At 48.3% G+C, this 15,803-nt stretch overlaps 2 protein-coding genes across 4 annotated transcripts in view; one reads left to right on the plus strand and one right to left on the minus strand.

Moving 5' to 3' along the window:
* Nucleotides 1-570: 570 nt before the first annotated feature.
* ANKRD40 (ankyrin repeat domain 40) lies at nucleotides 571-9,699 on the plus strand. 2 transcript variants are annotated; one of them, XR_006652999.3, is made up of 6 exons: nucleotides 571-946; nucleotides 5,577-5,725; nucleotides 6,094-6,576; nucleotides 8,096-8,277; nucleotides 8,456-8,583; nucleotides 8,784-8,884. XR_006652999.3 is itself a non-coding variant. In XM_024573241.4 (5 exons), the coding sequence occupies exons 1-5, from the start codon at nucleotides 813-815 to the stop codon at nucleotides 8,928-8,930; spliced, it is 1,095 nt and encodes a 364-aa protein (XP_024429009.2). In that variant the 5' UTR covers nucleotides 571-812; the 3' UTR covers nucleotides 8,931-9,699. The 2 variants fall into 2 exon arrangements, 1 of the variants encoding a protein (XP_024429009.2); XM_024573241.4 differs by lacking the exon at nucleotides 8,456-8,583 and having other exon boundaries at nucleotides 8,784-9,699.
* Nucleotides 9,700-11,355: 1,656 nt separating this feature from the next.
* Nucleotides 11,356-15,803, minus strand: part of ABCC3 (ATP binding cassette subfamily C member 3) — a 46,660-nt gene continuing 42,212 nt past the window's right edge. For both annotated transcript variants that reach the window (XM_053910798.2, XM_053910799.2), the window contains 2 exons: nucleotides 15,377-15,571; nucleotides 11,356-13,344 (listed from right to left, as the gene is read on the minus strand). In XM_053910798.2, the coding sequence (XP_053766773.1) occupies nucleotides 13,236-13,344; nucleotides 15,377-15,571 (304 nt within the window). In that variant the 3' untranslated portion in view covers nucleotides 11,356-13,235. The remainder of the gene's footprint in view (nucleotides 13,345-15,376; nucleotides 15,572-15,803) is intronic.

Consider the following 15,803-nt stretch of genomic DNA (forward strand, 5'->3'; position numbering starts at 1 on the left):
ATGAAGAGTAATTAATTTTGATTTATAAGCAGTAATAAATTACAGCGTAAAGACTCTAGGCACAATAATAATATTTCCCCTGAAAGCCAAGTTAGAAGAAATCCCTGTTAGAAGAAATGAGATGTAAAACAACGGCTATAGAAATAAATATTCGAACTGAATGGTCCCAGGCCCTGTCAAAAGAAAAAGGCCAGTGTAATCTATCTCTGCAATAACGGGCATATAGTAGTAGGATCGTTTTCAGCTCATTTCCCCATCCTGCTGGGCAAAAACTGGCTCAGATAAGGAAAAAGAGCCAAATGAACTGGAAGGAAAAAAAAACCCCACCAATTATTTCTAATGCCTGGTAAACAGCCTGCGCCAGAGGCTTTTCTGGCTCTCAGATATGCTTTCTTTTCTTTCCATGTGTCTGTCCTCCCTTGAAGCTGTGGGATGGGGAGGTCTAAAAATAGTCCATGAATCACGGCGGATCGTATTGTGCAGCAGTTACATAAACAGCCGGCCCGGGCGCCGGGACCGAGGGTAGGAACGGAAAATATCTGGGTCAGGGTTGTCACTCTGAATAGGGTCCCCCGGAGCCGGCCTGCGGGAGGCGCGGCCAGGGAGGTGGCTTGGGCCTGCGGGCCGGGCAGCAACAGGGCAGCGGCGGGCGGCCGGCGGGAGGGAGCCGAAGCCCGGGCCAGGCGCGGGCGGCGGCGTGAGCAGGGCGGGCGAGCCCCGCGCTCCATCCCCATGGCCCGGAGCGGGCCGCGGCGTCGGCGGCGCTGACAGGCCCGGGGTGGCGCGGGCGGGTGCCTGGGGCCGAGGGGAAGATGAGCGCTCTCCTACAGCAGAAGGAGCAGCAAGAGAGGCTGCGGGAGGCTGCGGCCTTGGGGGACATTCGGGAGGTGCAGAAACTGGTGGAGAGCGGGGTGGATGTGAACTCCCAAAATGAGGTCAACGGCTGGTAAGTGGGGTGCGGGGGAAGACCAGGGTCAGAGAAGCCGGCCCGAGCGTGGGGCGGTCGCCCGTGACCTCGGCGACGCCAGCTAAGGCGTGGCCTGGCGCCTGGGGCCTCCAAGGTTGTGCGCTCTTGAGGGTAGTCCAGGCCCCCCCAGCCTGGTGTAATCTGGCGCGAGACCTGCCTAAATCCTGGTCCACGTGCGCTTCCCCGGGCAGCGCCCACCTGACCCCTGGTGCCCCCGCCGCCTCTGCATCCCCTGGCTAACTTGGCCCGAACGGTGCTGGCTTTGGTTCTCTCGCTCATTTGGAGCTCACCCCAGTTCAAGTGTTGAATTATTTTGCCATAGGTGCTTATGAAGAACAACACATCTGTAGAGCAAAAAGCATAAGCAACTGAGCAAATGTGAATCTTATAAACTAGCACGATTTCTTTTCTCAAGATCAGAAAAAAAATCACTTGCATCACTATTCTGCTTCTCTATGGTCTCTCTGCAGCAGCGGTTGCTGCTGCCTCCAGCAGCCTGTTGAGGGAAGACGCATTCGTTTATGCTATAGAGAGTTTTGCTTTGTTTTCCTGTTACAGTTTCAAATAGAGAATAAAATTTTGACTACCTGCCATTGAGTCCTCCCCAATTAAATAAGGATTCTCATTCTAAGATGTGTTGGTGGTCAAGATTTTAGCGTTAAGCTACTGGATGTAGTATTATTCCGCCCTCTTCGCATCTACATTTATTTTGCTAGCATAGACTTAAAGTGAGTTTGCAAGCGTTTTATTTTTTAAGTACAATCATACATTTGGAACGGAAAGGGACATTGCAGATGATTTCAACTCCAGAGAATAACTTGCCCTCGGTCACACAGCTATTAATATGATAGCCAGGACCAGAACCACGGTTTTCTGACTCCTCACACTTCTCTCTCTCTTCTTACTCTAAAAGAAAAAAAGCCTGAGTAGCACTTGAGAAAAGCCAGAAAACAGAAGATACTGCTGTTTTGTTTAAAAGTGTTTGCAAACAAGTTTGCAGTTCAGCGTGTTTCTTTTTTGAGCGTTGTTGGGTGGTTCACGAGCTGTGAATCGCTGTTCTGGCACTGGGTGGCAGTATTGGGTAGATGAATGAGCCTGGTCTTTTCTTGCAGGTTCTTCTCCATTCCTGCTTAGTGGAACTTCCCGGAGTCACTTCATTTTCCAATTCTTTCAGAAGAGTGTTGTGAGCATTTAATGAGATGAAGCATAATATAAATAGCTAACATTTACTGAGCTTGTTCGGTAGCACAAACGAGGTTCTAAGCGCTTTACACGTATTCACAACTACTCAGAGACATGGATTTTATTATTCTCTCCATTTTAGAGATGAGGAAACTGAGACGCAGAAAGATTAAGTAATTTCCCCAAGGTCATAGAATTTACAATAACTAGTGGAGCTGGGAAGTGAACCCAGCATCGGACTCCGGACCCCTTTCCTAACTGCAATGCCACCACATAACGGGTGCTGTTAAAAAAAGGAACTACAGGACCGAGGCCCCAAGTACAGCAAACCAAGACTTTATTGCATTTTCGGCCTCTCCCAGAAATGTAGTTTAAACCAATCAGAGCAGGAATTTCCTGATCAACGCTAGTGAGGTTATCTACCTAATAAGACTCCTGCTGCCCCAAAGAAAAGTGCACTGCCTGAAAAAAAAAGGAAAAAAAGATCCTTTCTTGCCTTATGCTAATAATTTCCTTGTCCTGGCCAGTTTCTGCCTACAAAAACCTTCCATTCCGTACAACTTCTCGGAGCTCCCTTCTGTTTGCTAGATGGGATATGGTGCCCGATTCATGAATTAATAAAGCCAATTAGATCTTCAGATTTACTCTTGAATTTGGTTTTTTGACAGTGCTCAGTTAACCTGAAGAGCTTCTCAGATTTAGTGGGACAGATATCTGATAGGCACCACGAATTCAACATGTCAAAGGATAGTCTTCTGTCACCCCTGACTGCCCCAGGCCCTCTCCTTGGTGCCCTCCTCATTGCAGCATCTGAGGTGCCCCAGCCAGGACCCATGCACGGGCCACCCTCGCACCCCACCCCCAGCCATCAGGCTAATTCTGCCAGGTCCTCCCTAGCTCCTGTCAGAACCTGACCCCTGCTCACCGGCTCCACCACCACACCTCTGGTGCAGAGCCGCCATCAGGCCGTCACCTGGGTCATTGCAGTGGCCTCCTGACTGGTCTCCTTGCTTCCGCCCTAGTACCCGATGGTCTTTCTTCAGCGCAGCAGCCAGAGGGATCCTAACTTAAAACGTACTTTGGATCATTTCACTCTGCTCAGAACCCCTTAATGGCTCCCATCTCACACTGAATAAAAGCCCACAGTTTCCACTCCTGTCCCCTGATCCTCTCTCCTGACCTCTATACCTCATCTCTGGATTCACCCCCTTGCTTTCTTCATTCTGCTCCCCTGGCCTCCCTGCTTTTCCTGAAACATCAGGCACAACTCCGATTCAAGGCCTTTGCGGTTTCTCTTCCTTCAATCTAAAATGCTTTTGCTCTCTTACCTCCTTCAAGTCTTAGCTTAGATGTCACCGGGGTGAGCCTTTCCCTGGACCTCAATTTAAAATTGCACCACTGTATATCCTGGGGGGGGGAAGAGACATCACAAGGAAATAAAATAAAAATAAATTACACCATGTTCTCTGCTTCTGGAATCCCCTAATTTCTCTCCTTGCTTTTGTCCCCATAACACTTAACACTCCATAACCACCAAGCATACTGTTTGTTTTTATCTATTTGTTTGCTGACTGCCTCAGTTTCTTCATCTGTGAAATGGAGGGAACACTGATAACAGTACTTAACTCGAGTTGTTTAGAAGATTAAATAAGTTAATATGTGTTGCTCTGAGACCAATGTCCAGCATGTAAAGCATCTTATCTGTTTATTTTATAAGCAGTGTGCTGGCTAATGCGGTAGGAAGATTACCCTTGAAAAACTTACTCTCTAGCATAGAAAAGCAAGGTGGTTATTGCTTTTGGTTCTTAGTTGCTCAGTAACCACTATTTCAGCACTGATGAGTGATGCCCAGGGCCTCTGGTGTGAAATACTTCCCAGGTTATTTCAATGATTTACTTTTCAAGCCTATGCTACAAAAATCCACACACAATCACACTCTTGGTTGCAGTTTGCCCAGAATCAAGTATGCCTGGGATCTTTCTACTCCTAGCGACATCTGCCTTGTTCTTGGTTCATCCATTCAGCGAATATTAATTAAGCCCTTCTTGTCCAAGCAGATTACTTCCTTGTCTTCATGGAGCTTGTGCTGTAGAAGTCCAGATCAAGACTCTTCCCTTATTTTTCCCAAATAGGCAGTCATTTTGTCATAGAGTGCACCGTAAAGACACCTGAATAATCTAATTCTAATGAATAATTTGGTGGAATGTCACTCTGAAACATCAGTGGGACTGCTCTCAGCCAGCCAGACAAGCTAGCTTTCTGTAAGTCATAAATGTTAGGGTACCCAGGGTAAAATCAGCTTTTTCCTGAAACCAAATGACCTTTCTAGGTATTACATTTCCCAGGTGAGTGGCCTAATCCTCACTATGGAACATACATTTCTATTCTTTGCCATATTTGTATTTGGCTATAAGCTCTGAAGATATGTATCTCAGTTCAATTAGAATTGGTGAAGGAGGACATTTCAAAACAGAGGTGGGAAAAAGTGTTTTCCTTCCACAGTATCATTCAGCTTTGGCAACCGGGGATGCATGTAGTAGCTCTGAATCCTTTCATTTATTAAGACGGAGTTTTTGCTGGCATGCTAATTATATTTCTAGCCAGTGTTAAAATAATTGCCCTTAGTGCATGCATAGCCCCTATGCATACACTCCTGAATAATGAGTTTTACTTGAATGAGTCTAGTATGGTAGAAGAGTTCTTGAAATTTTGGTTGTTGATGTACATTTTTAAAACGCCTTAGAAATTAAGGTCTGTGCAGTGCCCTACATCTAAGCAGATGAAGGTGTGTGTGTAGCCTTCTGGAGAGAACGAGAAGCCAACTTTTTCAAAAATGGAACTTTGGAAACCCTTTTTTTGTGAGTGTGAAGGAACGAAAAAGAGGAAAAGGGAGTAAGCTACTGAGACTGAGACAGTCATACCTTCTGTAGTAGTAATAATGTAGTGTCAGAGCAAACTTGTGGATAAGAGATGGTTATTTGCCCGATAATGTTCAATCTTGAAGGAACTGGTGCACATGAAGCAAGCGTCATGGTCTCTGAAAGAGGCACGTGGCACTATCAGGAAATATTTTAAGGAGATTGGGACAATCGAATGAGCAGCTGACAGACTAACACTCAGCAATACCATCAGAGTTAGCCAGCCAGCCCGCCAGCCTGTCAGCTTCCTGGAGACCACTGAAGTTCCCAGCTCCCAGGACAAATTAGTTTCTCCCGAGGGGCAGAAATGAAATTTAAAAATAAATTTTAAGCATACTAAATATTTCGATCATCTGCTTTCTGAAAAGAAAAAAGCTGAGATTACCAGCCTGGTTTCCCAGTTCTAGCTGAACTCTCACATACATTCATTCACTAACGTGTAGACTTTGAAATCCCAAGTCACCTCTCCTCTTTGTGCATCACCCTTTCCCCCCTTTCCTGTGGGACAGGACCTGTTTACACTGGGCGTGTAAACGCAATCATGGCCAGGTGGTCTCTTACCTGTTAAAATCTGGAGCTGACAAGGAGATCCTTACCACAAAAGGAGAAATGCCAGCCCAGCTGACATCGAGGAGAGACATCAGAAAGATAATGGGAGGTGAGTCCGTGTGTGGGGGCAGCTTTGGATTTTGTCAAACTGATTTAAGACTTGAGGTATTGGCTGCATTCTCGGTGCCATTCAAACAAGCAGTCTGTTTCTGAAAGCAAAGACTTATGCTACGACAGTAATTCTGTGTTGTTTCCGGAAAGGTAGGCATTGCAAGGTTTCATTTTTTTAATCTGTAAAATTTAAGATGATAAAAACGGTAATCATAAACCCGATGAAATATTCTTTTTCTTCTGGCTTGAAGAGGCACCAAACACTGACCAAAGTACTTACCAAAGGACACTCGCTTTCACAAGACACCCTTTTCTCGGTAATTTTTAAAGGGCTATGTAACGGTTCTGTGTTTTCTTCTTTTAAAGTGGAAGATGATGATGATGGTGACAACCTCCCCCAGATGAAGAAGGAGTCAGAACTGCCCTTCGTTCCCAACTATCTGGCCAACCCAGCCTTCCCTTTTATCTACACCCCTGTGGCAGAAGATTCGGCCCCGCTGCAGAATGGGGGCCCCTCCATGCCTGCCGCCTCACCGCCTGCAGATGGCTCTCCCCCGTTGCTCCCGCCTGAGGAGCCGCCCCTGCTAGGGGCCTTTCCACGGGACCACCCCTCTTTGGCACTGGTTCAGAATGGGGATGTGTCTGCCCCCTCTGCCATACTCAGAACACCAGAAAGCACAAAACCAGGTCCTGTTTGTCAGCCACCAGTGAGTCAGAGTCGGTCACTGTTCTCTGCTGTCCCGTCCAAACCACCAGTGTCTATGGAGTCTCAAAATGGGACATGTACAGGACCAGCGCCAGCATTCCAGCCGTTTTTCTTCACCGGAGCATTCCCATTTAATATGCAAGGTAACCCCTCGCCGGCAAACAGCCTCTGCACATGTGCAGACAATATCCAGAGGTCTGGCGCCTTACTTCCTGGTTTGGGGGAGGTGTGGGATTTCCTTATTCATTTTGAGTGTAATTACAGATTTACAGAAAAGTTGCAAGACCAGTATAAGGAGCTCTCTTTACTCAGATTCACAGATTATTTATTAAAACCTTTGCCCTTTCACCCTGAGCAGTGTGAGTGCGTGTGTGTTTCCTGAGAGCAAGGGGAGTCTCTAGCATAATTCCATACAGCACAACGATCAGATTTAGGCAACGTGCCCTTAATATATAATGCTGCTCTCTAATCCATAGTCCTTATTTAAGTTTTGTCAACTGTCCCAACAATGCCCCTCATATCTATTTTCACTGGCCCCAGGCCTGCCCCTTGCCCAGAATCACCGACAGCTTTTAGTTACCATGTTGTTTTAGTCCCCTTTGGTCTGGAAAATGTCCTCAGCCTTTATCATGTTGGACCTCAACATTTTTAAAGAGTTTAGGCCAATTCTTTTGTAGAATATGATTTCCTGCCGTTCTTTATTAGTTGGTAGTCTACGGGAAAGAAGGGCTCTCCCTTCTCCATTTCTATCAGTGTAAACTCGTAGATTCTTATTCATTGGGTTATAATTCATTATTGTTATTTTGATGTTCAAATTATGCCACACTTGCCCAGCGGGAGCTTCTCCAAGCCAGTTCTTGTGTCCCTTGGACATGTCCCATCATTCTTGGAGCACTACCTTACTTCTCGTGTTTAAATTGATTTTTAGAGAGAGAAACAAACATTGGTTGGTTGTTCCACTTATTTGTGCATTCATTGGTTGATTCTTGTATGTGTCCTGACTGGGATCGAACCCTCGACCTTGGCGTATCAGGTCGACACTCTAACCGACGGAGCTACCTGGCCAGGGCAAGCACTACCTTACTTTCTTGTACAGCAAGGTGTTTACTCCCCACACCAGAACTCCTTCCTTATTAAGGTGTCCTGGATTCAAATCATAATTAGACTTCAATTTTTGTTCATGGCTTTTTGCCCTTTACTGTGTTTAATGCAAAGAATTCCATATTTCATAAATATCTTCAGATCCACAATTGTTACATTTTTTTAGAGTAATTCATATACCATATCTTTCCTCTTCTCCTTCCCCTGCTTATGTGTAGTTCAACTCCCAAACCCGTACTTAAGCCTTTACCGTCTTAATTTGAGCAGCAGAAATAAACTATCCTCTGTATAGTTGTGATTGTTGTCCTTTCCCCAACCCACCGCCACCTACCTTGTTACTTTGTGAACCACACACAGTCTTAGGTGTAGAGAAGACGATGCAGAAAACTGTGCCAGCAAAGCCAGAATGGGGCTTGAGGAAATCTTACTGATGGCACTTAGTTTTTCTCACTGGGTGGCACAGACATGACTAAGTATAACCATCTTCTGGAAAAGATCTTAAGTTACATAAACTGATTATGCCAGAACCATTCATTAACATGTCTCCCTCATTTTTTCTAGAGCTGGTACTCAAGGTACGGATTCAAAACCCATCTCTTCGAGAAAACGATTTCATTGAAATCGAACTGGACCGACAGGAGCTCACCTACCAAGAATTGCTCAGAGTGAGTTGCTGTGAGCTGGGTGTTAACCCAGATCAAGTGGAGAAGATCAGAAAGTTGCCCAATACTCTGGTAAGAAAGGTAAGGAGAGGTCAGTTAAGCATGAGTGGTTGGTTGCTTTTTGCATTTGGAAAATACCCAGTTTCCTTCTTGGTTATATGAGTCATAGGTGAAGAAATGAATAGATAATAGAAAAGGAGGAAAGGGTGGTTTTCCAAATGTAATCATTGAGCTTTCTTTTCCTCTACTGGGTCTGTAGACATTGCATTTTTGAAAGTTGAAGGATACCAGAGGGAATTTTCTGAATAGGCTTCTCAGAGCAGCCGAGTAAAACTGATCCTCCGTTGCTTCTCCCTTCAAGGTCTGCTGATCGCATAGCAGCTGCTGGTAAGGGCTTCCACGTCCCACCCCAGCTCGCGCCCCTGGGGACTCTCCTGTACTGTACTATCAGTGACAGCCTGCCGCAGGGATTTTTTTTTGCTTAGGTTTTAAAATGAGCCAAAGCACTGGTATCACCTCAACAGAGCATACCAAATATATAGAGACAAGTGGCTTCTTTTAATCTGATTAGCCTATTTCTGTTTCAGGACAAAGATGTTGCTCGACTCCAAGATTTCCAAGAGCTGGAACTGGTTCTAACAATAAGCGAAAATACTTTTCTGTTCAGAAGTGCTGCACCCACACTGCCTGAAAGGCCTTGCTACAACAGGAGAGCTTCCAAACTCACTTACTGATGCAGCAGGGACTGTTACCACCGAGTATTGTGACAGTGCGCGTCCCCTCTGGGCCAAGGACAAGCCATCGATCTAAATGCCTTGGGTGCCCCGTGGGCCCCTGGTGCCACTGAGTAGTACACACTAACATTGTTCTGCCAAGGTAGGAAGCCCCTGACCCCCAAGCAGTGGTGCCATTCTTCCACGCCTCTTGGTGCACAATAAACCTATTGCTCGAAGCTGTGAACAGCAATGTGGTCTGGAGAGGCAGAAGCTGACGGGTTCTACGCCCAGTGTCTGTGAGCAGCACGTTGAGAGAGTTGTCGAAGCAGAAGCTGAGAGCGAGCAAAGGCTGTTTCTAGTCACTCTTGTTGACAGTGCCCCTGAAGGACTGGGGTGCGCTTTTTCTGTGTTGCATGCTCACAACTCTCCTGAACTGTGAACTGATTCCAGAGTAAAACTGGGGAAACACAGGTACGGACAAATGGGTTTCAGTGTGACTTGTGGCTGTGAGGTTTCATATAATGTATTTATAAATGTTACTCAGGTTCAAAGTATTTAAGAATACAATTACCTAATTGTAAATAGGCTGTTAACCAAAAGAGCTTCCCCTCCCCCACTTTTTCCTTTGTAAACACTCATGACTGCTTCTCCCTTGTCTCCAGCCAGCCATCACCTAGACAGTCATCTCTGCATTAACTCCCCTTTGTGGCCACTAGAGGGCTCTCCGATGCCTTCCGAAAGAGCAACCACTTTTTTTGTGCGCCCCCCCCCCCCCCCCCCCCCCCCCGCCCCCAGTGACTGCTGCCATCCCCGGGTTCACTTGTATGAGAAGAGCACAAACATTGCCTCTCCGTGTTCTGCACTTCCCTTTCCCACTAGAAATGACAAGCCGTTTTCGAGACTGAACCTGTTGCTGTTTTAGAGGTTATTGTGGGAGACTGAACTAAAGGAGTTAACATACTTATTTTTGTATCAAAGATAAAGGTTATTTTGAAATTGTTAGGATTTTTACAACTCTGAAATCTGTTGCTTTTGTAAACAAATTGTTTGATCTTAGGACTTCCCCACGATCCCTACCAATCTACTACCGTCCCAACAACGTCAATTTTGAGTCTGCCAGGCTTGTCCTAGAAAAAACAAATGCACACCTGATTAAACTCTTGAACGTGGCATAAGAATCGCTTTAAAGAATGCTTTCAAGGATTCTTCTCCTTCCCTTCAGTGTCATGAACGTGAAGAGAAAAGCCGCTGTCCCGCTGAAATAAACAGTTTAACTTTAGAAATAAGGACGAGCACACACAGACAGGAGGGCAGGGCTTTGAAGCCAGCTGTTGCGGGGCACCCCTGCTGTCTTAAGAAGATTTTTCCCCATAGTGCCTATAGTTTCCAAAGAAACTCAACCTCCGGTGTTAATTTTATTGGAACACGACTTGAGAGAGAATGTGCAGAAGATGTCAGGGGAAGAGAATGTGGCGCTAAGATGACGGCCTCCTGCTGCCGCCCAGATGCCGAGCTGAGGTCGAGGTGTTTTCAAGGCCAGCTGCATGGAGGCACTCTGTTCGGTGACTTAGTCTGTGTCCCAGCAACTACTGGTGGTGATTTGCCCTTGTACAGTGTCTACGTGGCGGAGTGAAGGTTACTCACTGCTCCCTTTCTCTGAAGTAGTTTAAAGAAAACTCCCTCGTGTTCCAACCAATCGGATGCTAGCTTTTCTAGACATACTAACCTTTTTCCCCCCTTACCTTTGGAAAAAAAGTTAGTTTAATGATAACATTAAGATCTATCTTTCTATCTTGAAGGAAATCAATTTAGTGTTAATTCATGTCTAAATCACTAGGGTTAACACTCTTCCGGCCATCCAGATCAGTTAGAGATCAGAAGCAGTGGGGGCCCCTGGCTGAGGGGTGGCCTACAGAGGACTCACCCCAGGGCATTTCCAGGGCTTAAGAAACCCCAGGAGCCAGGAGCTTCGCGCTCGGCTGAGAGATGGACCCCACACTGGTCTCTCTTCTCCTGTATCAAGTCCTCTGTAGTCCAGTGGCTCCTATACATGGCAGTAGGATGAGGCTGCGCAGTTGCTTGTGGGTGAGTTTAAAGTCTAAATCTATGCATTCAGAGAAATATTTTTATATGCTTTGTGTAATTTATAACAAAGACTTTTTTTTTAGCTTTGTTAACTGTGAATTCACCCCTCCTCCTCCACTGCATATTTAAAGCATGTGTTCACACTGTGCGTAAACATTTACTGAAGATCATTTTCTTTGTGCATCGCTGACTGTTCAAATATAACGAGTATTATTAAAATTAAATATTAACTGACCAAGCCCATAGTCTTTCATTGTGGCCGGCCTCCAAAGAACACTGGATTCCTATCACAGGGGGTGCAAGTTGTCAGACAGTCCAGGGGCAAGACGCTCTGGAGGAAGAATGGGAGGGACTGTTCCCCACCTGAGCCGCCCCCACCCTGCTGTAGCCGTGGTGCTCAGGCCCCGTCAGTGGTACAGTGACAGATACCTGTGCGGTGCCTTTCCGCTCAGTTCACAGCCATCAGCTTCATCTCCCCGGAGTCGCTGGGCCAGCTAGATGGAGGTCATCCTCTATCAACCACATTTTTTGATTATCCTATTTACTCCACACAACTGAGCCTCTCCTTTGGGCTGTCAGCACCTGTCAGGGCCTCAGCTCAGAAGCAAACTCCCAAGACCGGAGAGGAAATAACAGCTTCCCACCCTTGGATCCTTAGCTGAGAATGCTGCCGAATGAATCTGCATTTCTGTTGGGTTAGGGCAGCTAGAGCCTCACAAAGCAGATGTCATGCCAAATTGGACTAATAAATCAGGGAGCATATAGCGGAGACCTTTTCTTAGCACCGAGCAGAGGAAGAATAATTTGGGCATCTGTGCTTTCCTACTTGTTTTATCACAGGGATGGAAGTCTTCTTCCATACACTCATAAAACATCCTGAGCCAAAAGAGCCTGCCAAAAAAAATGTGATTAACCTTTAACAAATGGTCCCACGGCACGGGCTGACCCGAGGCATACAGCAAACCAGATCAAAGGAGCCATCTCCACCCCTACAGCAAACCATTTAGGGTGGGGGAAGGAAAAACCTCCCTCACGTCACACCAAGAATAAAGATTGAAGAAAAGGAGAGAGGAGACCAGAAAACTTAGGAAGGTAACAAAGAGAAGAGATCCAATCCAAATAGAAGGTCTTGTGCAGGTAGACTGGCCGGCAAAAATAAACATCTGGCTTGCTCAAGAAAGCAAATTTAATTTAACCCCCATCTCCTTTACCAGCCTGGGGTTATCAGGGCAGGGTGGCCTCCCGGGCTGCTCTGTGCCCCTCCCACACTCAGCTTGGCCAGACTGAGGAAGAGGAATGACTCGCAGGCCTCACCGGTTATGGGGACCTATCTGGAACAGACCGCTAAAGGAGCAAGGAAATAAAGCACCGTGCGCTTTTCAGCCCCTGGGGAAGGAAGCAGGCTTAGAGGTCTGAGGGATGACATAAGTGTGGAGGTGTTCACGGCAGTGTTCCCAGGAGGCCTCGGGTCAGATTTCAGGGGCTTTATTTCTCACCTTTTTATAGTATCTGCACAGCAGAGCAGGAACTGCTGGCAACAACCCATTGCATTTTGGCTGTGAAGACAGTATTTCCAGTCCAAAGCTCTTGGGTCTGAAGTCTTCAGAAATTCCAGCCATGTAGATGTGTATGAAAGGCCATTTCCGCCTCTCTCCCCCTCCTCCCTGCCTCTCCCAAAGGGCCTGCCCCCAGCACCTGTGACCGGTCGGAGAGAGCCTGCAACGAGCTATCTATCACCAGCCACCTTCCTTTCACCAGTGCTCCCTTTTCAATGGACTCAGGCCAGCACTCCGGAGTACAGGCCTCGGTTCCTAGGGACAGTCTGACCTGGCAATCTTCCGTTCCAGGAGGAAAAAGCTTAATTTAAAAAAAAACCAAAACAACCCTTCAGATTAGAAAATACGATGAATCATACAGGGGTACGGAGGTCATTCCATGAAAAGTCTGTAAGCACCATAGTGGGAAAATAACACGGGACTGGGAGTCAGGAGACCTGGGATAGTCTGGGCCCCGCCTCAAATCGGCTGTGACCTTGGGCATGCCAGGCACCTCCTGGGCCTCATGTCCTCATCTAAAGCATTTAGCGTGGTTATCCTGTGAAGTGCTTCAAAGGGCAAAAGTCTAGCAGATGCTCCTGGCAATTGATATCAGGTCCACTCTGCAGACATATTTGGTGTCCTTTCCCTTTCTGAAGAAAAACAGGAAATCCCGGCCAGTAGGAAATCCCAGGAATATGTTTCAGGCAAGTCCGGCGTCTCTTGCCATCCCGTAGAAGATGCCTCTGGCTGCAATAAGGCTGGTTGGAGAATCAAATTCAGCTACTGTCCCTTTGTCCAGGACCAGGACCCTAGCCAAAGAAAAGGAGCAGTCAGGTCTCTGTCAGCCCAGCCCTGGCCTTCTGGATACTTCTCAGGCCCTGCAGTGACATGCCAACCCTCCCACTTCAGCCAACCCACCCAACGTGGCCGCTACGCCACATGTGCACACTTGCAAGGCTGGTTATTTTAGCCGCTCCATTTGCTCTCCTGGCAGATGAGGCGGTTTCTGGGATCAAACACAAGGTTCCTATTCATCTCTGCTACTCAGGGATCCGAAAACCTTCCCTAATGAGCCTTTCCCCTAGCCGGGGTCACAGGACTGTGCGTGGGGAGCCACGGCCTGTGCGCTGGGCCCTGTGTGCTTCCATCTGCTTTGTGCCAACTCACAAAGGCACCCAGCAGGAGGCCAGGCTGCAGTAAGCCCAACACTGAAATCTGGGGCTTCGGCTGCAAATCTGGCTGCTGCTGATGGGTCGATCTCTCCCCACCCACACACATACAGTAGGCCTGGCATTCGACTATCCCACCAACTGACTAATCACAGGCTGCACCTGGTATAGGGCCAACAGGCTGGCCGCCAGGGTGAGGCAGGAGTCCCAAGCCTGGGGAGATGCCCCTGGCCGGGAGGGTATTGATCACAGTTTCCCCACCTATGGGGTGCCCAAAACACGGCCTGGGACAGAGTGTGTCTGTGGACATCACTGCCTGAACACTTCACATACTGGAGCCCAGGAGACTGTGCCCTCCCCTCAGGGGCTCCTCATTGCATTTAGGATATGGGGTGCTTTACCCTGGTCCTCGAAGTACAGCATAATTGGGCCTGCCCCTCTCTCCCCTTCACCTTGGTTCTACTGCCCTCCTTGCCCTTTGCACTCTAGCCTCATGTGCCTTCCTACTTCAGGGCTTTGCATGGGCTGTGTCCTTTGCCTGACATTTCCAGCTCCCTCCCTACCCCATCTCCTCCCCGACTTCCCAACTCCTACTCATCCTTCAGGGCCTGACTGGGCTTCCCTTCCCTGGAAGAGAAGGTGTCCTGGCTGCCCTGGGTAAATTGGCTTTCCCGCCCCGCGCCCTTCCCACAGACCCCAGCTTCCTTCTTGTATGCTTTCATTACATGTGTGATTGCGTGATTATTTGATTAATTTCTGTCAGCCCCACTGGAATAAATAACACTCCACCCCATTGGTAGGTTTGAGCCTTCTCCCCTCCAGGCTGCTGGTGAAAACCATTTCTGGTTAGGCCTGAAAACAGATCCTCTCAGCCCAGCCCGTCCCTTATCTGGACCCAGAGCCAAGCACTTCCTGCCCACCCGCCCCTCTCTTCTTCCAGCGGCGTCCTGGATGTGAGTGGGGAGTAGGGTGGGGTGGAACCTACAGATCAGAGTGTAGCACATTTTCAGCTTGGTGCTTAAGCTGCTGGGGGCTGTGCGGGGACACTTCAGAGAAAGGAATGAGCCCACTGCCGCATCCACGGCCCTGTCCCTGCCTCTGCATGCCCTGTGGGTGTTTGTTCTGTGCATGAAGGCCTGTCCACGCACCCTCACCACCTTCCTTCAGCATAGATCTGTGGCCATGTCCTGCCTCCTGGTTCTCACTCCGGGCTCCATGTCTCCAAGGGGGGCAGCCTGCTGGGCCAGCGCCAGCTGGCTTCCATGAGGCTTCTGAGTCACCCAGCCCCTCCCCTTGTCCTCCAGCACCACACTCTGACATTGGGCACAATGAGGGAATAGGTCACAGCCTTTCCTTGTGGCTGAGTGTGCTTTCTCCCCAAAGAAGCCTTAAGATCCCGAGGGCAAGGCCCCTTCCCTGATCCTCTGAGAAAACGGTACTAGGGAGAATTACAGTAAGAAGCTGGGGGGGTGGGGGAACTGTTATTTCCCAGGATCTCATTTCATTGACTCAGTTTACTATAATGCTGAGAGACAGAGGTTCAGAAAGGTTCATCGCATTGCCCAAGGCCACACATCTCTCCCATGTCCAGATGACCTTCATCTGCCTGCCTCTCCCCAGTGGCCCAGGTGGCCCCACCAGGTCCCTTCCTGCCCGGGTTCCAGTGCCCCACCTGGTGTAGTCCATGATGGTGTTGAGCCGATGTGCGATGGTCAGCACCGTGCAGGTCTCAAACTGGGTGCGGATGGTAGCCTGGATGAGGTCATCAGTCTCCAGGTCAACGGCGGCAGTGGCCTCATCCAAAATCAGGATTCGGCTCTTGCGGAGGAGGGCTCGGGCCAGGCACACGAGCTGCCTCTGACCCACACTGAGAATGGAGAAGGCAGACATCTCCAATTGAGTGCCCCAACCTACCCCCCGCCCTCACTCCCCCAACTGTTTCTGTCTCCACTCCTTCCCAATGGCCCAGGACTGGCTTTCTGTCTATGCTCTTTCATGTCCCCTCAGCCCTGTCCTCCTGGAACAGGAGTTGAGTACAGGCCTGGACACGGCAAGATGAATGAGGGGCCTCGAGGGCAGAGTCAGTGCTCAGCAACACT

This window comes from Desmodus rotundus, chromosome 9 (genome assembly GCF_022682495.2).
Source record: "Desmodus rotundus isolate HL8 chromosome 9, HLdesRot8A.1, whole genome shotgun sequence".
In the NCBI taxonomy this organism is placed as follows: domain Eukaryota; kingdom Metazoa; phylum Chordata; class Mammalia; order Chiroptera; family Phyllostomidae; genus Desmodus; species Desmodus rotundus.

Coding starts and splice junctions, on each gene's coding strand:
- ANKRD40 (XM_024573241.4), top strand. CDS start 813: ATGAGCGCTCTCCTACAGCAGAAGGAGCAGCAAGAGAGGCTGCGGGAG. Junction 947..5,576: donor CAAAATGAGGTCAACGGCTG/GTAAGTGGGGTG, acceptor CCTGTGGGACAG/GACCTGTTTACACTGGGCGT. Junction 6,577..8,095: donor ATTCCCATTTAATATGCAAG/GTAACCCCTCGC, acceptor CATTTTTTCTAG/AGCTGGTACTCAAGGTACGG.